We start from the raw sequence: 26,532 nt of genomic DNA, 5'->3' as shown, positions 1-26,532 counted from the left end.
TTGGAAGCTTGGAGTCCTCACTCAAGTGACAGAAAATCTTTTTCTTATAAAGTGCAACAATTTTTTAAAACTTAAGAATAAGAAGCATGAAAGAAAACTCAAATTTATAGCTTTTTAGAGAGATCCAGCAAATTTGATTATTAGCACTTCATTTTACTTTCATATAGTATATAAAGATAGCAATAATGTGATTGAAAACCAAATAGCCTTCATATTCATGCAAAACAGACATCAGCTTTATAAATCAAAGCAAAAATGTAAAGAAGAGAAAATATTCTCTTCTGAAGCCCTTTGTTTTGTTTTGTTTTTCCTTCTTGCTCCTTTAGCTCCTCTTTTCCTTCTCAGGGATTTGTCTTTTCTTCTAACTCCCTCTCGACTGATCTTTCCTTTCAGATGATGCCAGTGAAGGGAAAAGGCAAGATTTCAAAACAAACAAACAAACTGGAGTCTATTGATTCTATTGCCACTGCTTTCAATATTAGTTTACCCACAGCAGAGACATTTCTGCTGTGCAGACTTTTAACGAATTCAAATAAAAGGAAATGCAAACAAATAAACAATAAAGGGGTGTACTTAATACACCTTATTTACTGCTTTTATTGAAAAGAGGAGTTAAGGCTGACCTGAAGAAATGGTTCTGTGCAATGTCAGATCTATTGTAGGCCTAATACTAGATCCAATTGTTCATTCCTGACGTTTGTAAGGGGTGTGAGTGCTGTGTGGGCAGCATGCTGAGTTGTTAAAAGTGCATGTGGAGTGTCCCATGTCAATCATCAATAACCTTCCGGCTGGTTGAGGAACACCACTCACAGAATCCCCTGGGAGCTTTGTCTTATGCTTATAGACAACAAAGGGAATCATAAGTCTCTGGAATGGTATGGTGAAAATAAAAAAGTGATCAGGAAATCCTTAGGGATCTAATGAAAATGCAGAGAACTGCAAATCGAGTGGAAGAGAATAGTGAGAGCTACAGTCATTTCAGATCAGAATGCAGTTTTGTTCAAAGTCATGTGTAAATTACAGTGAAACTATCCGTGTGAATTAGAGGGTTCTCAGGATCTTCCTTTGTTTTCTGTCTCAATAATTAGCCATGTTTAATATGCATTGGTTTTCTGCAATTGAGGACTGAGGGGTATTGAGTCAATCCCTCTGATACTGGGCAGCGTGATAACTAGCTGCTGGTGGGAGCCAAGCTGAATGTAGGGTCACTTGTCTTCCCAGAGAAACTGTAGGACAGAGGGCAAAATGACAAATAGTTTTGTGAATGAATATTTCTCTAATGAAATAGCATTAGAGAACAGTAGAAACAGTTCAAAATTAGTCCTAGTGTTCATATCTAGTTTTGCTTCTGTGTATCAAACGATCTATGCCTTTATCTGTTGCACTGAAGGTCTTTATTTATCCATGTTCATTTGTATGCATTTGTCCCTAAATGTGCTTAAATAAAGCTTTGAGCATTAATATCTGAAACTGTGCTGGAGTTATGCTTGGATTTATTTCTAAATACTTAAATGCTACTATTAGAAGAGGATTTTATGTTAGATTTCATTTATTCAATACTAATGTGCAACATGATATTAAAAAAGCGCACCTGGTAGGTGCATATTTTTACAGCGCTTTTGCATCATGTTGTGTCAGAGCCATGAACTTTCTAGCTACTTATGAGTGTTATTTTGAGAAAAGAATCAAGATTTGGGACCAGAAAATAAGATAGGATCTAGCAAACTCAAAGTATTTGATATGTGGTTATGTGGTGCTGTAAATTAAGAATGTATTGGGAGTCAGTGCCTTTTTACAGATTTGATAGAGTGGTCTCAATTTGCATGTGAGATGAAGGGCATGTTGGGAGCATTAATGCATCTAATGGGATTCGGCCTACATGAAATTATGCTGGTCCTGCTGCCTTAGTTTGCAATAACATTTCCATTTAAGAGCTAGTTGCTATCTCACAGATTCTGAAAATATGGTAAATACCATGTAAATGGGACTAAGTGAGTGAGTTTTCATCAGAATTCAGTATTTTCAGTGCTTTGTGCCTTAGATGCAACATTTTCTGGAAAAGTAGGAATTTTCATAATTTGCTTACCATAAAATATGTGACTTGACTTGAAGAGTATAGGGGCAAACACTGGCAAAGCCTGGCTGCTACCTCTGCATGAAGGACAGTTGTGGCTGAGGATTTGCTTGAGGTGGAAATAACCATTAAACAGGAATTAGGTACCAGTGAAATTACTGAATCCAAAATAACTGATCAAGGGATGGAGATTGTGCATCCCTGTCCAGCACTGGACTGTTGTGGTCCAAGGGCTTGAATCCAAAATCTGTCATCCTTCAGGCAACAACTGTCAGTTTGCTATCTTCAGTAAGAGAACAGTGCAGACCTAGCTCTGCAGACGGACAGACGAGGCAGTGACTGGAGAGGCTGGCTCTGAACTACAGCGGCACAGGGACAATTGTTGGGATTTGAAAAATGTTGTCCTCTTTCATCCCACCCCTTTTTATCTCCACAGCAGCGGAAAGGCAGCAGGAGTCAGAGGAGGGAGGAGAGTGCTGTTACTCTGCGCAGACAGGAGGGAGGAGTAGTAGACGGAGTGCATAATGCGTGAGTGACAGCGAGTGTGTGCAGGCGGCTCGCTGAGTCTAGAAGACGCAGATGTCCATGTCCCCCGGTCTAGGTAGGTTTGTTGTCTCTATTTTTCTGGTTTGAGGTGGCAGCTGGCTTTGAAGCATCCTGTATCAGTGGCAGAGATCTGCACTTCCCAGCTCTAGAGTTCTGCCGGCAGCACCTGTTGCAGCAGGGACAGGTTTAGCCGGCAGCAGATAGCAAGCGTGCTGCTTACCCATGAGTGGCCGCTGGACAGGGAGAGTGTGCTAAGGTTTCTGTTGTTCCAGCATCTCCTCTTTCTGCTTTGTAGAGAAGGGCAGGTGGAGACCACAGTCTTTCCAGTGGAAAATACTATTCACAAGGGAAGATATCAAGATGCACCTCAGCCTGAAGGGCTCTAACTAGCAGTTTTTAACTCAAATATGCATGAAACTTTAGGTGTTTTAATTACATGGAGTAAAGTAAGTGGGGGAGCTGTGCATGCATTTTGTTTTGCATAAGTGAATTAAAAGAATGAATTTTTTGAATTATCATCTGGTAAGAAGCGAGTTGTAAACAGGTTAGTGGTTACAACCAGAAGTATTATGCTTGTGACTTTTGATATGCTGATTCCATTTAAAATGTTGCATAATTTGCTCTGGCTAACCTACATAAAGTTAAGATCAAATGTACACAGGACTGCTTGCCAAACATCTGTAATTGTTTTATAATGAACCTATAGTTTCTTTATAGTATTTATGTGAAACAACATGTAAGGTTATAAAAAATCTTTATGTAGAGTACAGAAGTTTTGGGGTTTTGCTTGTTTGTTTGTTTGTTTGATTTTTCTTTGGTTGTTTTTACACTTTGCACCTGCTTTCTAGGATGAGTCTTTCAAATTAAATTATGGACATTTTGAGAACCTTCCATGAGATTAGTTTAGTAAGCAGAAGTAGAATGTGATGTATTTAGGAGACAGCCTGTCTGTCTCAGAAGCCTAAAACAAGCTTTTTTACCATTAAGTATCTTCTTCACTTCCATGTGAAAAGAACAAGCAGATTCCTGAGGAAATAAAATAATTTGTGGAGTACTCTGTTCAGAATTGAAATGGCCAAATAGTTAGTAATGTAACAGCGAATGTATTGCAAGAATGCACAAGTTTTAGTTCCTTAGTATCATTATTTCTAAGCTGGTATTGTTACTATTATTAGTGTTATAACTGATTTCTTACATGCACTTTCTTCTTCTAGTAGTTTTGCTTGAAAAAATCAGTGTTGTTTACGAAATTTGTGAACTAATAAGTTAACTAGTTAGCATCAGTAGTAGAGCACATGCTTACTGTCTTACAATTGTGGTCTGCATCCTGCTTACATGGAAAATAGTAGGGGAAAAATATACATCTATTTGCTTTTGTGAGACAGTTTACTTTCCTGCCAGCATTTTTCCTGGAAGTTTACTTTGCTGCCAGCATTTTTAAGGCTGAAAAACGTTGTCAGATGAACTTTAAGAAAAAACAATGCTGCTGAATGAGAGTGATCATTATAACAACCAAACCTACTGCGGTATTCTTCCCCTGGAAACTGCTTTGAGCTTCATTTAAATGAAAGTTTCCGAATGAAGTCTAAAACATACCTTGTTATTAAAACTTGTGCACCGAAATAGGTTATGCACACATTTTCAATTTGCTTTTGGCTTTACATTAAAGAAATGAGTGCTCAAGTCTGAAGATGCTTATCTTTTAAATACCTGAGTGTTTCAATGGCTTAAGCTGAAGTACTGCAAAAACTATGAAAGAAAATATTTACCTTTAAAGTACAGTACTAAAGAAAAATACAGCTACAGTCAAGTGTAGTCATTAGTCATCTTAGTCATGAGACATGGTTTGTGAGAAAAGATTATAAGAATTCAGATGACAAATTTTTATCACCCACAAGTCATCTATAAAAAGCGATTTGTTATACAAATGCAATAGTTGTTCAGAATTACAGTGTAGTAAAAATGAAGTGATTATTAAGTGCAGCATTTTCTGGAAGCACTTCATAGTTATGGCCCGTAAGCTCACAAAGCTTTATTTTAAGAATGCTTCTTTGAAAACTCAGTGGAAAGGCATATTCTTGCATGATAGTTCAAAAAGAAGGTGAATTAATATTTGGTTTTACTCTATCTGGAGTTTGTTATCCTCCTAAATATCCAGCTCTTGATATTAATAAAGACTGGCCAGCCTTTTCCATACTTGTACTTTGTACTGAATCAATTTGTAAGTTGTTCGCTAAGAACGAATGATCAAAGGAAGATAAAATTATGCTGAAATTCTTTTTTTTTTCTCATTGAATACTGGCCTTGACCTTCCAGAGAACTAATCGTGTAGATCTCTATTTTTACATGTGTAATCCAACTGATTGGTTTTACTCATTTGTATAAATTGTTTGCGTTTCAGCTCCAGAAGACTGGCAGATTTAGGTATAAGTCATTGCTTGGCATGACTATAATGTAATACTTTTCCTCACTGGCATAATATCTGGGTAGTTATCTCAAACAGACATTAAAACTCAAATGTTATGCCACACCTCAGTTATCAAATTCAAGCATTCTGAACCATTACTGCTGATTATTAGCCATAGTTCCAGAATCTAAGTATTTAGTCTGACTGAATAAGAACTATATTACTGTTTCCTCAAACATTTCCTCAAACTTCAAAAAAAAGGATTGACAGAGGGAATCAATGCTACCTGACCATTTATCTTATTCCAGCTGGATCCACTGTTACCTTTTATTACTCTGAAAGGTGTTACTGTGTCTGCGAAGTCTCACTTGTCTCAGCCACTCTTTAAGTGAATAATCCCCCTGAAAAACTCTCAATGTGCATAAAGATTTTGAAGTTCTCTCCATATATTAAAATTTGTTTGTAGAAAGAATCTGGAAATGAAGAGTTGTGAAATAAATATATTAAAACATGGAAACCAGAATTTCATACTTTGGCTTATTAATATTTCCCATGGAACTAGATTAAATAGGTTTTGCTAAGATAATTTGTAAATCCCAACTAGCATTATTCATAAGATAAAGTTGTACGTACTTAAACAGGCTTATCTGACAGGCTAAACTAAGCAATAAGCATGGTGCTTTCCATGTTCATTGCATTTTTGTGATTGCAGATTTTGGAGCAAGTTGAAGACAGAATTTCCTCTAGAATATAATAATAAATGTTTATATACATATGCCAAGAGATTGATTTGGTTATCTCAATTTGTATCTACTCTAAGTTTATTTAATTATGAGATTCATTTGTAGATTGCAAAAGAAACTTTATTCTCTTTGGTCACTTATCACAGACTGGTCCAATATGTTACAGCTCTGAGTGGTTTCAAGCTTAGCTTCATTAAGGATTTAGCATGGCCTTAATTCAGCCATCTGTTATGGGTTTGGCAGACCAACAGATCTGAAGTATTGGCTGGAGCTTTGGAAATTTCCCACATTTTTAAAGGTTAGGAAAAGAGCTATCTTTAAGAATAGATTTTGAATAATTCCTAGCAAGACAATGGTGAAGTGGGATAAAAAATGCATGTCATTCTCTGAAGCACAGGGTCCCCTGTCTGTCTTTAGCTTTGCTGAAAAGTAATTAGCATTTCAACCAGCCAATTTGGTTACATGCAATGAAGTACTTTAATTTGCTGCTCTCGGCTTGGTGCTGTTGAGAACTAGTTCTGTGTAATCCTCTCAGAGCACCTTTCTTTCCAGCACAGTTATTGTTGCTGGTCTTAAATAACTAATCAACAAAGAAATTTCCTTGTCTGGAACTACGGGGTGCCTTGGAACAAGGAAAAGAAATAACCATTTAATAAGGGAATGATTATAATTATTAAATAGTGATTATTAAATTGTGGCATAGGTTAAAAGGCTTAGAAAAGCCAAGAGAACTGCAGTATGTGAGAAAGATAGTGTGAGAAGTCTTTGAATCAAAGTAGTTTTGCTTTGGGAGTTCTTTTCAGCACATAACTACTATATTATGTGTTTTATTTAATTTTTTTTCCCCCCAGATTTAAGGGATTAATTCATAAGGCAGATTAGAGAGAGTGCCTCATGCACTTCAGAAAATCTTTTGGAAAATGATTACTTTTTTACTTAAATAGAAGTCTTTGGGGTGTAATTCTACAAATCCATATCTGAAGTAAAAACAGCAGTCCAGTAACCAGACTGAATACACTTCAGTGCAGAAGTGAAACTCATTTGGGTAAACTTTGTATGAATATTTTGATATTTATTTATGTGCTTTTCCAAAGTCAAGAATAAATCACTGAGACATTTATACTGTTAATTAGGCAGCGCATTAAAACACTGTTTGGATCGTAAATGTGTATTAACTTGTAATGATCCAGTGTGGATACCAACAATTCTATGGTCTGCCTGTCTGACATAATGCCACCTAATCCCCATCATTGTTCTATAATCTACTGTTCTACACTTTACAGACTTTTTTTTTTTTTGGAAGATTACTGTGTGTGAAGCATTATTACAAATGGGCTGTTTGTGTTTTTCTTTTTGTTTATTTTCAGCATGAGAAAAATAACCAGTATGTCAGAGGAACCCAAAATTACTTGTTCTGTTATATGCTATTCATTCACTATGTAGTACTTCATTCAGGACAGGTATTAGGTAGTTGATGCTGTCCCAGTTTTGTTCATTGGTTGCTCATTCTAAAAATACATTAAATGTTGAGGACATGAGAGAAACTTACAAAGTGAAGACATGAATGAAAATTATTGTGAAAGTTCGGATCTTTACTCAAGGAGAATGAATAGGTTGTTCCTCACTGAAGCCTGCAGGGCCTTCTCAGCTGGATTTCTTGTCCCATGTATGCAAGAGCCTATTTCTGAGACATTCAGTTGTTTCCACATAAGACTGAATTGGGGGTGCTAATCATCTTCATAGATCTTCTGATGTTTGTTTATTTGCTTTAATATTTTCTTCTTTTATGGAAGAAACTGCATAAGAGTGTGTGAAGGGTTCCTTAAGCTCCACACTGAACAAAAATTGACAGCTAAGGATGTAGGCCCCAGTCCTGGAAAACTCTGTAAAATAATCTCTATTAGTGAAGGATGTCTGCTGTTGCTACATGGGTAGAAAAGTACTTCTGGGTTGGAGCTGAAAGCTAGAATTATCTACTTGACTATTTCAAAATAACACATTGGCTTTTTACAGTATACAGATAGACCTACACGTAGGCAGATTTTCTTCAGTTATGTGAAATTCTGCAGCTGAAATCAGTGTAGGGTTGGTTTTCTTCCCTTCCCTTCCCTTCCCTTCCCTTCCCTTCCCTTCCCTTCCCTTCCCTTCCCTTCCCTTCCCTATCCCTTCCCTTCCCTTCCCTTCTTCCCTTCCCTTTCCCTTCCCTTCCTCCCATTCCTTCCCTTCCCTTCCCTTTCCCTTTTCGCCCTTCCCTTCCTTTCCCTCTTCCCTTCCCTTCCCTTCCCTTCCCTTCCCTTCCTTCCCTCCCTTTCCCTTCCCTTCCCTTCCCTTCCCTTCCCTTCCCTTCCTCCCTTCCCTTCCCTTTCCCTTCCCTTTCTTCCTCTCTCCCCCTCTCCCGTGCCTTCCCCCCTTCTTCCCCCCCCCCCTTCCCTTCCTTTTCTTGATACAAACTAAGGCAAATTCAACTTCCCACTGATGTATTTCCTAACACTAAAAGGTAGATTTTAGCCAACATTTGCTTACATTAGGCTTTGATATCTGTTTGGAATACAAAGTAAACTTAATAATGAGTAATTTCCTTAGAACTACTTTAGATTAAAATTATGTGACTCCTATAACTAATCAAAAGTGTTGTCTGGTTCATTGTGAGACTGACAAATTATAAGGTAACAGCAAGTGTGTGTAGAAAAGGATTCTGTTCCCTCTGCTTGCTGTCTGCAATTAGAAGTAGTTGATTCAACAGAGCCTGTTAGTTTTGTCTTTTATTTTCCAAATGGGTACTGGTTCTGACAGAATCTCTCTAGCATTTATGAGATAAAACTTGATTCTCCAGTGATTATTATATACTTTAAAATTCAAGGCTATAGTTTAGATCCATCCAAATAGTTCTGAAGAAGTAAGAAGAAGAAAATGACAGAATTCTTGCATATTCTGGACATACCACTATTTTTTCCTACTAAGAAGATGAAATGATTTGGATTTCTCATCAGGCTTCTGTCATAGCTACTCCTGGTGATACATATGGACATGGACACTAAGATTTTTCTTTCCTTGATGTTAGTGTCATTTTGCTTAAATGCAGATAAATCTTACGACCCAAGTTTGCGCAATACTTGGTACTATGCCATGGCAGCAGTAGTTTGTAGATAAGTAGGCAAGCAGCTGAGCCCCAGATCTTCAGAGCAGTGAAAGATGGTCACAGGATTTCTGCACCTTGTAGTGCACATTTGGTATCAGTGATGCCAAATGACATGCAAGGGAATCTTCAAAACAGACTCATTTCTGACACACTAGTGCTGTCCTTAGTGAGAAGGAGTGCAGAAAACACATTACTTGTTGTTACTTACAGTTCTCATGCTTTGTTCACCATGTAGCAGGTTGAAGGAAAAATAAATGTATATATATATATATATATATATATAGTAAGATTCTTTCAAAATAATGCTTTGGTACTTTCTGCCTTTTCTACTCCCTAATAGAGAGACATACTCACCCCACATCTGAAAAAAAAAAAACAACCCAAAACCAAACCCAAAACAAAAACAAAAACAAAAAAACAACAGGCAAATGAATAAAACAAAACAAACATGACTGAAAATAAGAACCAACATAACAGAAACAAAAGGTGAAGACTGAAGTGGTACTGTCCAAATGCTTGGTTTTGCCAGCATCACTGTTGTGTTCCCTTTTGCACATGTGGTAACTGTAGGAACATTGAGGCAATTTGGAAAAAAACAGCAGCTAGAAGTCTGTAAAAAAAACTGTTTTAGTGTTAGTTTCAGGGTCACACTGCACAGAAAGGATAATTCTAGCAAATCGAAGTTGCTGCCCTTGGCTGATTGTCTGTACTGTAGTAAATTTCAGTGGTTCTGAGACTGCCAAAAATATAAATGCTGAAAATGTGCAGGCTTTTAATATATTTCTGCAACAGGTGCAGGGAGGGTAGTGACCTTGTGAAACTTCTTGCTCTGTTCTGTTCCAGTGTACTACGAAGAATCTCTTCTTTACATATGAAAGAGCACATGTATTTCTTGCTCATTGTATTTAACCAAAGATGCTGTTGGATGCTGACATCTCTGCTGTGAATAGACTTCTGTCTGGCAACCATTGAGAGCTGTAATGCTGTACTCAATGCAAAGTACTAGGCATGCCAGTTTTTGAATGTTCTACTTGGCTGGGTGTCTGTAATCATGGGGAGTAGACAAGGACAGGCAGTGAAAAGTGCACTTAACTTCACACTTGCTGTGCTGTGCCATCTCAGTGGACTCCAGAAAAAATAAGTAGTGATAATTAATTTTTATACTGAGGTGTTCTTGATTTTATGATCAGTTAGCTACTCTACTACTACTGATAAGTAGTGCAAAGATGAACATTGCCAGTCAAGTTGTAGCTTCTCAGCTGGAAAGTTCTTGCTTCAGAATGCTTGCTTGTTTCTTCTGACAAGCAGGAATGACCAGCCTGAAGGATAGGGTACTTAATCTTTCCACCTGTTTCATTAGTGAACTCCCATTTGTTTTACCATTCTCTGTTCCATATCTGACATCTAATTTCATTTCAGATTTGGAATCTTTTGCAGCGCTTTTATTTCTCTTCACCAATGCATGTGCTATTGGATTTTAGCTTTTCTTATTATTAACAGAAAACAGACCTGAGATCTTTAATTTTTATGGAGTTTGGATTTAATAAGCATGAAAGTCAGAGTAAAAATCTGCAGGAAAGACTTCTCGTCTTTGTAGCAGTCTGCTGAAATGACATCTTATTCTTTATAAAGTTTAAAATCTTCATCTCAAATTTGTTTCATAAACTAAGTGGGGAAAAAAAAAATAAAGTTAATTCTGGTGATTCAATACTTATAATAAAACAGCAGGTTCATAAACCTTCCTCTTCTCAGTTCCAGCTGGACAGTAGATCAAAACAGTATTACATCATTTGTGATATTGTTTTGGAAATTACTGTGTTAAATCTTTACATGCAGGGTTCTGGCTTTTTCAAGGGAAACGTAACTGCCCTTCAGAAAGCACCATAATGTGTGAATATAAGCAGTGAGTGATCATGACACAGAAATGCTGTGCTTGACTTATTTGCTTTTTTATTATAGTGTTGAAGAATTTTCTTTTTAGACTTTTGAGATTTTCTGGTACCACTGAAATGTCTACATAACTTGTTTGAGAGCTGCTTCGTTTAAATGATGGGAAACAATTTTATCATTGTGCTTACTCTATCTTCCCACTGCTGTTCTTGGTATCCCACTGCTGGTTGTTGTTTCAAACATTTGATGACTTCAATGCATTAATCTCATTTAAAGATGGACTGGATGTCCTGAATTGAAAGATCTGAAAGTAGGTTAATAAGTTATGATCTGATCCACTACAGTTTTAGTTTCATTTGAAGAAACCAAGTTATAATTGCTGGTTATATACCAGGATGGGAGGGTGGGGAAAAGACATTTCTTAACCCCTGATCTTGCAAAGGTTTCTGCTAAACTTTATGCAGTGCAATTAATGATGAACAAACTGTGTTCCATTGTACATTTATTTAGCAAAACTGGAAATAAAGGACAGAGAGTGAGTTGATGTTTAATAAAGTAAGACATCTTTTGGTCCGTTAGAATAAATTTGTTCTTCATTTTTCAAATCTTGATTTATGTTGTATCTACTATATCAGATCTTTTTAAAATAATCGTGATTTTCAAAGCTGAGGTTATGTGAGTAAAAACTTCTTTTGGCAGGCTGTTCAAGGTAAATCTTAGTACAAATAATACAACAAGGAAGAATACACACCAGCTAAATAATTGATGGTATGATTGTGAAACCTCTCTTGTTCCACAGGAGTAATCCTATAGTTTCAGAATGCTCTCTAGTAGAAGTAATAGAATTCAAGTAATTCTAAACTTTGTAATCTTGCCCTCAAGGATCAAGTTTTCAGTATTACTTACTAGAAGCATGTACCGTGGGAAGATATTTGCAAAGTCTATGACAAGGTAACAGCTGAAGCTAAAAGGTCAACAAATTCCTCAGTTTAGTATGGATGATGCCTGCATTTGCAGACAGTGTAATTGTCTCAGAGTTTACAAAGGTTACACAACTGTTCACTTTCAGTCTTGAAGACTGGTGTTTATCTGAGCAGTTCCACATAAAAACAAAAATGTTTTGCAGATTAATACAGTAACTTTGTTGAGGATTTTTAAAACCTTTTTTTTTTTTTTTTGAGGTATTTTCATCTTTCTGCTTGCAGCAGGCTTTTTCTGCACAAACATCACTAAGTAGATCACTTCTTAAGAATAAAGCCTTGTTCTTGAAAGTCGGTTACGCATTTAATTCTTAATAAAAGCCATAGAGATCTTGAATGACCATATTCATGGGAATAAAATTCAGTTTGTAGTAGTGCAAAGCACTGCAGGAAAACTGTTTTACTGTATGACAGTTTTGCTAGAACTAATGAAACACTTTTCTAAGTAGATTGCAGTATGTTTGATAGCACAAAGCTCTAATGGTCGATCCTGATTTTTTGCACTTAGCTTCATTGCTCACCTATTCCCTTGGTGATATTCAGTAGAACTAAGAGAATATTTTATTATAAGTAATTAAAATCAGCTAATTTTGTCATTCTGCCAGTCTTTTCTTAGATGAATTCTGAGAGACGCTGATAGCTTTACTGACTATATTTACAGCATGTACAATGTGTCATGCCTATGAATAATTCTTGTTCTTTAACAGGTTTGAAAACAGCTTTATTTCAAGTCCTCACAGTGGAAAACCAACCCTTTTCCAGACAGAGTTTATTATAAGATGAATGAAAGTCTGGAAGTCTGTCTGAAGCTTTGTTAATTTTATTGGTCCAAAGGCTAGCTTGTCTATTCTGTACAAGACAAAAGATATCAGACTGCATACATGAAAGATTTAACATCTGTACTGTATCTGAAGTGTTTTCTAATTGCATATTTCACATGCACTTCACAAAATCTCTCTGCATAGACTCTCTGTGACAAGAAAGCATGAAAAAGTCATGGGGTAAGAGAAGTTGTGAAAACTATCTTAAGTAAATACGCAAATGTTTTAAAAAAATTCATGATCTATAAGATAGCAGAAGATGGTATGTGATGTAGCTGCAAACATCCAAACCTTCACCCTTTGTGCCAGTTAATGTATTTTTTTAACGAGAATCAATAGTAGGAAAAACAAAATGGAACTGGAAGAGTGAGTAAATTGTCAACCTTAAACTATTTTTTTGCTAATTAGAAATGAAAATAATTATGCAATATTATGTTTGTTGTCTTAAATGATGTTTTTTATTCCTCCACTTGGAAAACACTGAAAAATGGTTCTTAGAATATCACTAGATATTATAAAATAGTTGTAATATCTGTATTATCTAACTTGATCATACTTGAAACCAATGCATGGTGTTTCTTTGTTGTATTTGAAGGATTTGCAGAAACCCTTCCAGAAAAGCTGTCAACACTGCACGGGTCAACAGAGATTGTTTTATATATTTTAGGTACAGAATTTAATTATCCATATTTTTTTCCTTACAGGGATGCACTCTGATTCTTTATCAGTTTATTTGCTTTTAGCACTACTCATTCATTTCACATCTGGAGAAACAGAAGTGAAGTTCAGTGGACAAACAGAATTTGTAGTTAATGAAACAAGTACAACTGTGATACGCCTTGTAATTGAGAGGACAGGGAAGCCTGCTAATGTCACAGCAATTGTGTCGGTAAGAAACTTTGCTTGTTATATTCTCAATAAATATTAGTATGTTTAATATGTGATTGTTGCTTATACTTTTACCAAGCCAGTGGAAAGGAAGATGATACTTCACTGGAGCAGAGCTTCATTCTCAGGCAAGGGATTGTCCCACTCTGCTCTCTCTACCCTCAGACAGCCTCACCTCCAGCACTGGGTATACACTTGGTTGCCACAATATAAGGACTTGAAACTACTAGAAAGCATCCAAAGCAGGGCTACAAAGATGGTGGGGGCTCTGGAGTACAAGAGGAATGTCTGAAGCCCCTGGGTGTGCTCAGCACAGAGAAGAGGAGCTGAGGGGAGGCCTTGTGGCCACCTTAGTTATGGTTGAATTAGTACACTTGTATTTGGTTGAGCAAAGTGAAAGCAGAGCTTTACATTTTAGAAGAATTAATCTTTCCCACCAATTGTAATCAAAATATTTTAGGTTACTTTGGTAGTCTTATTCTGTTTCCTGGAATGATGATAGAAGGCAAAAGGCAGTTACATCTCAAAGTAAGTTAAATTCAGGTGGGCTAATATAAGCCATGTGAATCTGTGCTTGGAATAGTCTTTCTGTTAAGAAATAGAAAGTTTATCCATTGACAAGGAAGGATGTTGTAAGTGGTTCTGAGTTAAGTGCTGTTGTTTCTGGTTAATCAGCGTGCATACAACAGCCTATAACCTGTGCCATTATCTAGAAATAAACTGTAACAACATGGTTAATAGCAGGAGAAATCGTGTTCAAAGAGGAGTGTATGTAACTCAGTCCAGAATATTATAGAAGATTGTACAGGATGGAGATGACATTCAACTGTGCCCTTATTGTAGATTCAAGGAGAAGACACGGGAGACTTTTTTGACACATACGCAGCTGCATTTATACCTGACACAGAAACAAACCGAACGGTGTATATATCTGTTTGTGATGATGACCTTCCAGAGGCAGATGAGACATTCACATTTTACTTGACATTACCAGTAAGTCTGTATTTTTCAATTAATCTTTCGTCCAGCTGAGCAATCTGGTAATCTGGCATAAACAAATGGTGTTCCATAGAATTCTATGTAGTCGCACTTTTTGTGAGTCTAAATCTTAAACAGGCGTGAACTAACATTTGGAGACTAAACAGAATGGTTCTTACCGCTCCTTTAGAAGGTTTTTTCATTCCTTTGAGTGTCTCTATGTTGTTGCTGTGCAGTATAGACATACTGAAACTTAAGCATGTATTATATTCTGTTGTGGACATTTGAAGGGGTTGCACTAGGGTGTCAAAGAGAGATTGTGAAGGGAGGCATTCTTTCCTGTTTTATTGCATGTACTGCACTTAAAAGAGAGAGTGGAAGCAGCAAAAGAAAAAAACATGATATCTGGTCCTCCAGAAGCAAACAGTAGATGAGACTCCCCTGAAAACAACCTCTAAATCTCTGCATATTGTTTTACCTTACAGAAGTCATCATACTAAGGAAGGATTCCTATTCTTTTTTTTTTTTTTTTTTTAAAGTAACAGACCATGCCTGAATTTGCTTCAAGTGTACTTCTCTGTACCTATGTTGTCATTACTAGATTGCCAAACTATAAGTTTGCTCTTTGTGGACCATAAACAATATATTTAATGATGATGAACTATTTTGGTGCTTTTTATTAATTTAAGTAGTATTCACTGTAACACATTAAAAACAAAACTGTTTCTATAGAGTAATATTTAGAACAGAGTAAAATCTAAATGTTTTACTTTTTCCTGTATTTTTTGTATTTAATATCTTGTTCTGTTTTGTTAATTTTAGAAACAACCTGCAAAGATAAAGCTTGGCTCACCCAAGACTGTCACTGTAACAATCTTATCAAATGACAATGCCTTTGGAATAATTTCTTTTAACATGGTATGGCTTTTTTATGGTGTATGTAAAAATCACAAAGGGGCAGTTTTTGAAGATGCTGGCTGTTGTTCAACTGAATCCCTTGAAAATGGATTCTGAGTTACATCTTTAAAAGCATGTTTAGAGGCAATTCATATATTTATTTGTAATTTATGCATATATACAATGTTAATACTACTCTGCTCTTCTAGGTGTTCAGAAACAGCCAAAGAGCCTCATATTAGTAGAAAACATATCTATGCCTTATTGTTAGCACTCTCATCGCAAAACCTTTTAATAGGATTTCTCTGAAAAAATATACATGGATGTGAAAATTTAAGAGTCACAAAACTTGGCTTCCCAAGCTTTTCGCTGAGTTTGTGAAAGTCCTTAACATCCGCCACATACAACCATCTGAGAAAAGCAACCAATGATTGTCCTGTAATATACAGTCAATTTATTGCTACATTACTAATAAACTACCCGATAATGGCAAAAATCTAATTGTAATAGGTTGGGAACTCCTAAAAATACCAGTGATATTATTCCAGTGATTTGTGTCTATTGACTACGTTCATTTACAGAAAAAAAATAACACAAAATAACCTTACTTGTATAACATGATAAATTTTTATTTGAAGTCTCTCAGGGTTTTTATTAGCTGAACTAATTGGTTGCTAGGAAATGTGTGCCATCAGTGGACTGGTTTGTAGATTGGATTAACTTGTCTGTGGGAGTTTGGTATTTCTATGGCAACAGTTTCTTCATTCTGCTGTGATATTTGATCTGTGCCTGATTGTCTGTCCTTTCTCTTCCTCATTAGTCTGCCTTAATCACTGTGAATGAGCCCAGGGGCAGAAATGAATTTGTGCCTCTTACTCTAATTAGAGAGAGGGGAACCTATGGGACCGTCATTGTAACTTTTGAGGTGAGTTTATTTAAAAGACTTCATACCTTGGTCTGCTGGATGAAACTAGGAGTCTGTAATCATAATTTATCAAAGTGTTTGTAAAAGGAAAGGAGGAGCAAAATACCTGCATCTACAATTGTTAAATCTATGTCATGAAATGGATTAATTTCACCTGCCATTGAAAATATTGTAATTATCTGATATTTTAATTTTAATAAATATTAAGAGGAACTACAGAAAACTGAGTATTCTCTGTCATTTAGGAAGGCACTTGATGCATTATTAGTTTATATTACACAAAGCACATTGTGTGTAATATGTCTTTATATATATATATGTATATATATAACGTATAGACATCAGAGTGAGTCTTTTATGGTTAGCTTAACTTTGAACACACAGGTAAGAGAACTCAGGATTTGGTTAAATTCTGTCTATTGTCTTCTGTATCTATTTCTATACTTTGAGCCTCCAGAAACTAAGGCTTTCGAAATAATAAGTCATGTTGAACATGTATGCTGTTATTTACCTACTTGATTTGAATGTGATAAAGTTATTGCTTTTATTGCTCTGTCATACACCTCAGATTATATTACATACCTTAAAATTATACATAAAATCTTCCAAATGGGTCTTTCTGTATCAGTTTCCTATCCCTGAGGCATCAAGGCATTAAACTAGAATTGTCAAAATCTGAAAGTCTTTAATATCTGGACAACTAATTGAGTCTATCTCTGAGCATTGTTTTTATATTGAAAAATATAATGTTGAAAAATAATTTTGAAGATTTTCTAAAACAAAAACATCTCACATTGCTTTTGAGTCATGTCCCAGTCACTTTTCACTTTGAGATTTATCATCTTTAACAAGTTGAGTTAGAAGGAATGCAAAACCATTAGTTTATTTCTTTTAGAGTTTAATATAAAACATGATTTAAACTTAATTTTTATATATATTATTTTGTTAGTGTCAGAAAATCAACCATCAGAATATATCAGTCCTCATATACCGTATATCAGTCCCCTAGATGGAAGTAGTTTTCTTCCTCCTGTCAATACATAATTGCTTCAGATTGGTTGCTCTGACTAGCTCCATTCACCAAAAAAGAGTAGGTCTTCACAACTGAACATGCACATTTGTAACTAGAAGGTGACTAAATGTGACACGTTGTATATTAGCTATTGTACTTCTGCCAGATTTGTATTCCTGCTTTATACACTTCTGATGAGAAAAATTAATTCTTTGCAGATAGAAGATGGTCCAAACCCAGCTGAAGAAGATTTTAGTCCTGCCAGGGGTAACATTACATTTACTCCTGGAAGATCTGTACTGATTTATAATTTAACTGTGCTTGATGACCAGGTAAGAACAGGTTAACTGCTGTTCTAAAGATAGTTGGTATAATAAGTTACAAAACGCTTTGATTAAATGAGGTTAATGTATGTTCCCAAAAATAATTGGGAAGAAGGTTTGTTCCCAAGAAAAGTGCTTGGCTTCCAAAAATTGAGTTTGGATCTTCTCACAGTTTCAAACCAAAAAGATTTTTCTGATTCTTGGCTGTTTTTTTTTTGTTTTTGTTTTTGTTTTTGTTTTGTTTTGTTTTGTTTTGTTTTTATTTGGTTTTCCACACTTTTTCATACAGAGAACATAAGAATTATATTTTAGTAAATGGAAACACACTGCTTTGAGAAAGGATCTTCAGCCAAAGTTGCAAGAAAGATTTTTGCCTGTTTGTTTTAATATGGCAAGTGTTCTCAGGTTTGTGTTATTTACCCTTTCTGCAAAATATAGGAAACATATTTCTCAATAAGAGTTCTGCATCTACTTGAAATGTGAATTACACTCTGTTTCTAATATTATCTGTTTCTAATATTATTTTCCCAGATACCTGAAAATGATGAATTGTTTGTTGTTTATCTGAGGAGTGTGGAAGGAGGGGCTGAAATCAACAACACAAAAAACTCCATTCAGATTAATATCAGGAAAAATGACAGCCCTGTGCGATTTACTCAGAGCACTTACATGGTACCCGAGGAAGCTGATGTACTGAAAATTCAAGTGGTTCGTGGTAAAGATGACAGTGGAAAATTAATTGGACCTGATGACTGTGAAGTATCTGTCACTTACGCCATCATAACTGGGAATACAACATCACATGCACAGCTTAATTTAGATTTCCTAGATCTACAGCCAAATACATCTATTGTTTTCCCACCTTTAGTGCATGAAATATATCTGAAATTGAAGATTATTGATGATGCCATACCAGAAATCGCCGAGACCTTTCAGATTGTGCTTCTTAAGGACACTTTACAGGGTGATGCTGTTTTGGTTCATCCATCTACTGTTCATGTCACCATTCAACCGAATGATAAACCCTACGGAGTGCTTTCAATTAACAGTATCCTGTTTGCTCAGACTGTCATTATTGATGAAGACAAAATTTCAAGGTACTGCAGATCTTTTACCTAGTCACATTAAGAGATTTGTTTAGCACTGTTAAGCATCCTTAAGATTTCATTTGTGGTAATTATAAAATCACTACTGAAAATTTAATGTAGGAATCACCTACTCTAATTATTATTATGTCTATAAAAGTTTCAAGATAATAATGTTTAATTATTCAGAATTATATTAATATTTATGAACAGTATATAAAAACTAAAAATATTTAACGACATTAACAAGATACTGAAAAATCCTTAATCTAAAAGCAGGATCCCTGAAGCTGTGAATGTGAGTGTTGAATGTTTCCAATGAAATGTTGAATGCCTTTAAACTTTTGAGTAATTAAAATACATGCAATTTTGCAGGTGAATTAAAATCAAAGCTCTATAGAAATGTTTATAGGCAGCACTGATTATACAGTGGTGAAATATTCATTTAAAATGCTCACTGCTACTACTAATTTCATCTTCAGAGAAACAGGTGATGTCTTAATCTATGATTTTTTGAACAGTGTCCAGCAAACAGATGCCAATACTTCAGCATTCACTATTCTTTCTCATGCACAGTCAGATTTAGAAGACATGACATTTCCATTATTATAAACATAATTTCATATTTCAGTACAGAAGCAAAAAGTTCACTCAGATTTGTTATTTAAACTTTGATGCCTGACAAGTGTATTTCGATGTAGTTTGTAAATTAGTATAAAAAAATTATTAGTTAGTAATTAGTAATTATAAAAAAATTATTAGTTTTCTGAAATGTAACATGTTTCCTGAGGTAAAATGTGCCAGTCTCCATTTCTCAGTATATTTCTTGTTGTAAACAAAGTAAGTTCTAAGAAATTACTAGTTTCTTTAGATTCTTTAGATTTCTTTAGATTAGTGTTCATGCATAACACTCAGTGAACATTCTACATGAGTACTGAAGTTTTACAAATGTCAAGCCCTGAGCAGATGTCAATTGCAGCAGTAAATATTAATTCATAGAATCATAGAATCATAGAATCATAGAATGGTTTGAGTCAGAAGGGACCATTAAGATCGTGTACTTCCAACCTCCCTCTATAGTCAGGGACACCTCCCTTTAGACCAGGTTGCTCACAGCCCCATCCAGCCTGGCCTTGAATGCTTCCAGGAAGAGAAGCTTTCCACAACCTCACTGGACAACCTGTACCAGTGTCTCACCACCCTTACAATAAATAATTTCTTCCTAATATCTATCCTTTTCCAGTTTATGTCCATTTCCCATTCCATCACTGTATGTTGTTATAAAAAGTCCCTCCCCAGCTTTCCTGTAGGCCCCCTTCAGGTACTGGAAGGCCACTATAAGGTCCCCCCAGAGCCTTCTCTTCTCTAGGCTGAAAAGCCCCAACTCTCAGTCCATCCACAAAGGGAATGTGCTCCAAACCTCTGACCATCTTCATGGCCTTCCTCTGGACCCAATCCAGCAGCTCCACGTTCTTCTTTTTCTGGAGGCCAGAGCTGGATGCTGTACTTCAGGTGGGGTCTCACACAAGCAGAGCAGAAGAGCAGAATCACCTCCCTTGACCTGCTGGTCATGCTTTTCTTGCTGCAGCCCAGGGTACAGTTGGCCTTCTGGGTTGTACATGTTGAGGATCTCATCAAGAGACAATGCCTTCTCCTCAGTGCAGCTCTCAAGCCATTCTCTGCCAAACTTGTTCCACTGAAGCCAGTGTAAATCTTCCAATACATGGATAACTGTTATCAAATACTAATCATAATGATGTGCTATGAACTTTTGTTTCATTCCAAACCATAGGTTTGAAGGAATCACAATAGTAAGAAATGGTGGAACACATGGAAATGTTTCTGTGACCTGGGTTATAATCCGAAATAGCAGTGATCCCTCACCTGTGACTGCAGACCTCATTCCAGACACTGGGGAAATATATTTTGATCAAGGACAGATGCTGGTTACACTTCCTCTAAACATTCTTAACGATGATATGCCAGAAGAAGCAGAGCCCTATCTTCTGAAGCTCTTAGCTCATACAGTACAAGGAGGTGCAGAAGTCAGTGAACCCTCTGAGGTAAGTTTACTTTCAGACCTTGCAGGGGAGACTTCATCGTTTTTGTTGGATTGGCTAAACTGGCTGAAGTAGTTCTTGAGTTTAAAAGAAGCAAGCTAATGTACTCTTAGTATACAGAACCACATTCAAATTATTTGGCTTAACATAACATAACAACATAACAAACATAACATAACATAACATAACATAACATAACATAACATAACATAACATAACATAACATAACATAACACAACATAACATAACATAAAAGGGCCTGAGTTATTTAATGCAGTAGAATTCAGCTTCAGTGATTCCCATGCAGTATTACATAAATGCTTTCTTGATGATCTGCTTAGTAAGACAAAGCTGAAAAGTTATTTTCATTTGCTTATTTGCTGTTACTATTGGAATATTCTACACAGAGTAATGTCCTCAAGAGGAGGGTTTGGTGATTAAGGCTCTATCTTCTGAACTGTTAAATAAAGGGATATTTGCATCACTGTCATTTTTGTGACTCTTCACTTTTCTAACATATTGCCGGAAAGAATTTGCTGAGCAAAATTAAATTTTTCACAGTCTGAAACATTTAAATTATTCACTTTGGCTTCTTAACCAAAATATCACTTATTCAAAGCTCATTCAGACATAAATGAAGCATGGTGGGAAAGTTGCTATTGTCAATGTAGTGCTGCTTGTGCACAGAGAATACTTTGGGGCTGTCAACCTGGTTTCTTTCTCGAATGCCAGTTCACTTGGGAGAAACATTTTTCTGGTGAAAGCGCATACTTTCATGAAATATGAAAACTATGATGTATAGTAATTGTAACATTGAATAATCATAACTGTTTTCTGTTTTTCAGCTTTTGTTTTACATTCAGGACAGTGATGACGTTTATGGCCTAATAAAATTTTATCCTTTGGAGGATCAGAAGATTGAAAGTAATCCAACAGGACGCTTTTTGTCCTTGAGTTTTGCAAGGGAGAGAGGAGCAGTTGGAGATGTGCAGTTAATTTATACTGCACTATATATTCCAGCTGGAGATCTGGATCCTGAGAGAGCGAAAGATGGCATTCTGAATATCTCTAGAAACAACATTCTTACATTTCCAGAAGGAAAAACACATGAAACTCTAAGTATACCTATAAGAAACGATGCATTTCTTCAAAATGGGGCTCATTTTCTCATACAGGTATCACAACTGTGGGTTGTTTTTTTTTTGTTTTTTTGGGGTTTTTTTTGCCTATTTAATATGTTCAGTGAAGTGTAGTAGTTTCTCCTTCCCATTAAGTGTAATTAAAATGCCTGTTCCTTTAAAAACAAACACACAAAAAGTTTAGCTTAGCTGTAAAGCAAATATTTTCCTTTTTAAAGAAACAAGTTCTATAACTCTGCCATAAGGAGTTCTGCACTTAATTATTGATAATGACAAAATAAAAAACAAAACAAAACAAGGTAAAAACAGGATTTGGGTATCAATCAGAATTTTACAAAATGAGGTCAGTGTTGACTCGTGCCTGCCTTATGAGTTATGTTTCTCTGTCAGACTCCTGGCTTTGAACTTCAACAAAATAAGATTCTTAAATTAGAGAAGCAGCATGAAATTCAGAGGGAACAAGAAAGAAAATACAACTTGTTCCCTTTCACCTTAATTCTACTCTGTAAATTAAAAATCATCAAACTTATAATATCTTGCCTTTACTTATGAGTTTGGTCAGAGAATTTGGATTTTTTTTTACAGTTTTCCCAGTATAGTTTTCTTTTCTGCTTTCTTTCTTTCTTTCTTTCTTTCTTTCTTTCTTTCTTTCTTTCTTTCTTTCTTTCTTTCTTTCTTTCTTTCTTTTCTTCTATCTGAATTGATGAGAACTTTTCTCATAGCTAGTTAAAGTTGGCTGAAAACTGTAACGAACCAATTTTTGACAAAAAGAAAATATATTCTCAGAAAAAAAAACAGTACAGAAAGAAAAAAAATCTATTTTAAGACTTCCTTTTTTTTTTTCACTGGATTCTTGTTATTTTTGTATATTTTAGAAATTATTGTTCAGATGTACTGCTATGGAATGTCTCGGGTATTGTTACTGGTGCTTGTTACTCATTTTTTCATCTGCTATTAAGTCTATCTTGTGATTTCTACTTCCTGTGATAAACTCTGCCACTTTGGTAATCTGGGATGAGCAGCCCAGGTGGTGAACCTGATACACAATGGGACTATTTGGAGCAACCAGAGAGGAATCACAGAAATCACTGAAGCATTTCTTAGATCCTTGTAATCTATCCATATTAAATTAGACCATCCATTTTAAATTTAAAATTTAAATTTTAAATTATTAATTTTTTATTATTATTATTATTATTATTATTATTATTATTATTATTATTATTATTATTATTATTATTGTTATTGTTTTTGCATTCACAATTAGATTAGGAATTATTTTCTGGAATTCAGTTATTAAGTTAGAGTGTTCCAAGAGGCCTGAAAGATCCTCAAAGTAACTGAAACATTTCGTTCACAGTCCTTTTTTAATGTTAATTCAAGCAACACTGAAATATGGTCTTTAAGACACACATGCAGAATGTATGTGAGAATGCATCACATTCAGCGATCCCAGACACTGCCTGGATTCATAGACTGTAGATTCCATTGAACTGTTTTTCTGTACTTTCTCCATGAATCATAAACCTATTTTTGTTTGAACAAATATGATCAAAGGAGCTTTCCAGCACAAATACTTAATTTAGAAACTTCAGAAGATTACTTTATCAATGCAAGGCACTGCAAATAAGTAGTGCTAATAAGCCTAGTATATCTGATGTAGAGGGGTCAGTCTCCATCTCTGACTGGGTTCCTCTTTAGTTCTGTATGCTAACATGGTTTGTCTGGGAGGCATACCATTCTGCTGACAGCTCAGTAATACCCTGTTTCTCTGACATGTCTACTAAGAAACTTTTGCAACAGAAGTCCTGTTAGCAAGAAAAATTTGTTCTGGAGTTATATGCTACCTGCATTTTTATCCTGAAATGTCAGAACACTTCTGACTTAGTAATAAGGCTTCTCATTTCTCAATTTGGTCTTACTGTTTCCTATAGCTCAAAGGAGTTGAACTAGTGAATAGAATTCCTCTGGTCCCTTCTGTGAGTCCTCGACTAGGTGAGATTCGAAATATTTCTCTCAGGATCACTCCAGATATTGCCAATGGAGAAATAGGCTTTATTAGCAATCTTCCAATTATTCTTTCTGAGCCAGAAGATTCCCCCGCCACAGAGGTAAGACATTTCACATTGTCCATTCCTATGGAAAACTAACTTGAAGAAAGCATAGTTTCCTATACTCAGTATAGCATTTTAAAGCTAATGTTCCTCCAAATCATGTTTAATCCCAAGCATAACCTTGCTTTAAAATAAATAAATAATTAAATAAAGCTTGTAAAAATACCTATTAAGTAGCAGAAAAGTGAAACTGCCTTTGTTTTTTCTGTAGCTTCCTAAAACCAGTAAACATCTAAAATGGCTTAGCCTTTAATTCTCACACAGATCAAAACATACTACAGATATTTTCAATCTCACCAACAGTGAACACAGTAATGTAAAGGACCAGTATAAATCCCAAATCAGATAGCTCACTTCATGTTCTTCAATTAGAAATGGTAATAGCCTTATAAATGATTACACTGAACTGTAGTTCCAAGGTAAATTTATGGTGTCTATGTTTAAAATGTAGGTAATATTTTAAAGAAGCGTGCATCCATAAAGTCTGTCATGCAGTTGTTTGTCTGGTTGCTTAGTGATTTGTGGTATGAATAATCTGCCATCTGCACTGTGTCTGATAACTGGTTAAAGCTTTTATGTACCTACATTTCCATCCATATTTTGATTTATTTTAACATATGAAATTATAGCTAAAAAAAAACTGAAACTTTTTAAGCTTATATTCAAACAGTAATTTACAAATGAGTAATAGTTTTTTTCATCTAGTCACAGTAAATTCACTTGTTTCATAGGTTTCTATTGCATTGCATCGAGATGGGACTGATGGTCAAGCAACTGTGTTCTGGAGTTTGAAACCCTCCGGTGTCAATCAGAAGGCAGTAACACACGATGATATAAGTCCCTTTAATGGCTCTGTTGTTTTCTTATCTGGACAAAGTGATACTCAAATCAACATTACTGTTAAAGCAGATGATATACCTGAAATGAATGAAACGGTGCTGTTAACTTTGGACAGGTATCTTAATCTCTATTCATATATATCATATCCAGTACTCCATTTATATATAAAAAATAAGCACATTATTAATTAGGAGGTATTACTTGCATTGTGTCAATGTATGTATTCTCCTTTGACTGGAGATTGATGTAAGAAACTATTTTGCATATATGATCTGATGATTTAACTCTGCCTATATTTTGATGAAGGTGCTGTGATATTTTGAAAACTCTTTCAGCTCATTTCTCTTCTACTGCTCTTGGTTCTAACCTATGTTTTCTGGAAAAGTAGTGGTGAGATAGTGGGAAAAGGTACAGTGAGAAGTAAAAAACAATGAAGAACTGCTTCTCTGTCAGAAGGTTTCTATGTTGTGCTGTAATTGCAGAAATAGACTGCTGTTTATCTGTTTGACTGGTATGTTCTGCATTGCTTGCTCTCGGTAGCTAGGTACTTCTGTCATATCTCACAGCCTCTATAATATTCCAGATCAATTAACAACACAGTCTTCTGCAGATGAGAACACAGTGGTGCTGCTGAAGCATGATATTCTAGTCTCTTAAATACAGTAGATCAGGCTTATGGGGTAATCCAGGCTGAAAGGAACCTCAGGTAGTGTGAATACTTCTCAGAATACTGAAAGTATATACATAAAGTATATATGGCAGTGTATTCTCTCTTCAAGTTATTAACAGATTGTGTTAGCCTTCAAGTTATTAACATGTGTGTGCCCCGGTGGTGCAGTGGTTAAAGACGCCGCCTTGCAACACTGGGGCCCGGAGTTCGAATCCCCCCTGTGGCGCAAGTGGTAGAAGTGCCGCTCTGCTACACAGAGGCTTGAATTCCGGGGCCTGGACTCGATGATCTCTAAGGTCCCTTCCAACCCGCACGAAACTATGAAACTATGAAACAGGAAAATGTGACTTATTTACATTTTCCATCAGCTTGCCTCTCACACTCTCATATTATCTGCTATTAGTCTAAGGTAGATTTTTCCATTTTTACTGGAAATGTACAGTGGTCTGCCTCCAGCAGCTTCTGTGTTGAACATCAACTTAAACAGTCTTTACCTCATCCAAAAGAAGTTGATGTTTTTGTTTTTTTTTTACAGGAAGAGTTAACTAGCTCTTAGGAATTCCAACACCAGATACCCATGGTGATTATACATTAGCAAACAGAAGGCAAGAAGGTCTTCAAGCTCTTGATTAGAAGAATAGTCACAGTTCCGATAGCATGCTTTTTTAACAGGAAAGATGTTACTCCATCGCAGGATTGTCTTGCTTTATTAAAATATGACTAGTTAACACATCTAACACAGAATGACTTATTCCAATCTACCTTGGCTACTCATTACATTAAAAGGTGAATTCTGTACCTTTGTACAACAGGAGATGATTGCAGGCAGTTCTCTGCTTTCCTTTCTGTGGATGAAACTGGTTTGAAGGAATTCATTAGAGTCTCCAGCACAAAGGGGGAAAGTAAGATTGAAATGATGGGTAAACTTGTGAGTGCAAGGTTGCTAAGAATGCAGAGTGGAATGAAAAGAAGCAAGTATGTAGACAGTAGCGTGCAGCTTA

At 35.7% G+C, this 26,532-nt stretch overlaps 1 protein-coding gene across 1 annotated transcript in view; it reads left to right on the top strand.

Annotated features, from left to right (window-relative positions):
* Positions 1 to 2,587: 2,587 nt before the first annotated feature.
* ADGRV1 (adhesion G protein-coupled receptor V1) overlaps positions 2,588 to 26,532 on the top strand; it is a 248,806-nt gene continuing 224,861 nt past the window's right edge. Inside the window, exons 1-11 of the mRNA XM_032441289.1 lie at positions 2,588 to 2,675; positions 13,305 to 13,489; positions 14,332 to 14,481; positions 15,289 to 15,384; positions 16,184 to 16,288; positions 17,519 to 17,632; positions 18,155 to 18,720; positions 20,501 to 20,771; positions 21,614 to 21,943; positions 23,842 to 24,018; positions 24,753 to 24,976. Coding sequence (XP_032297180.1) covers positions 2,654 to 2,675; positions 13,305 to 13,489; positions 14,332 to 14,481; positions 15,289 to 15,384; positions 16,184 to 16,288; positions 17,519 to 17,632; positions 18,155 to 18,720; positions 20,501 to 20,771; positions 21,614 to 21,943; positions 23,842 to 24,018; positions 24,753 to 24,976 — 2,240 coding nt within the window. The 5' untranslated portion in view covers positions 2,588 to 2,653. The remainder of the gene's footprint in view (positions 2,676 to 13,304; positions 13,490 to 14,331; positions 14,482 to 15,288; positions 15,385 to 16,183; positions 16,289 to 17,518; positions 17,633 to 18,154; positions 18,721 to 20,500; positions 20,772 to 21,613; positions 21,944 to 23,841; positions 24,019 to 24,752; positions 24,977 to 26,532) is intronic.

This window comes from Coturnix japonica, chromosome Z (assembly GCF_001577835.2).
Source record: "Coturnix japonica isolate 7356 chromosome Z, Coturnix japonica 2.1, whole genome shotgun sequence".
NCBI classification, from domain to species: Eukaryota; Metazoa; Chordata; class Aves; order Galliformes; family Phasianidae; genus Coturnix; species Coturnix japonica.
The sequence above is the reverse complement of the archived record's forward strand: the minus strand, read 5'-3'. Positions and strand labels throughout refer to the sequence as shown.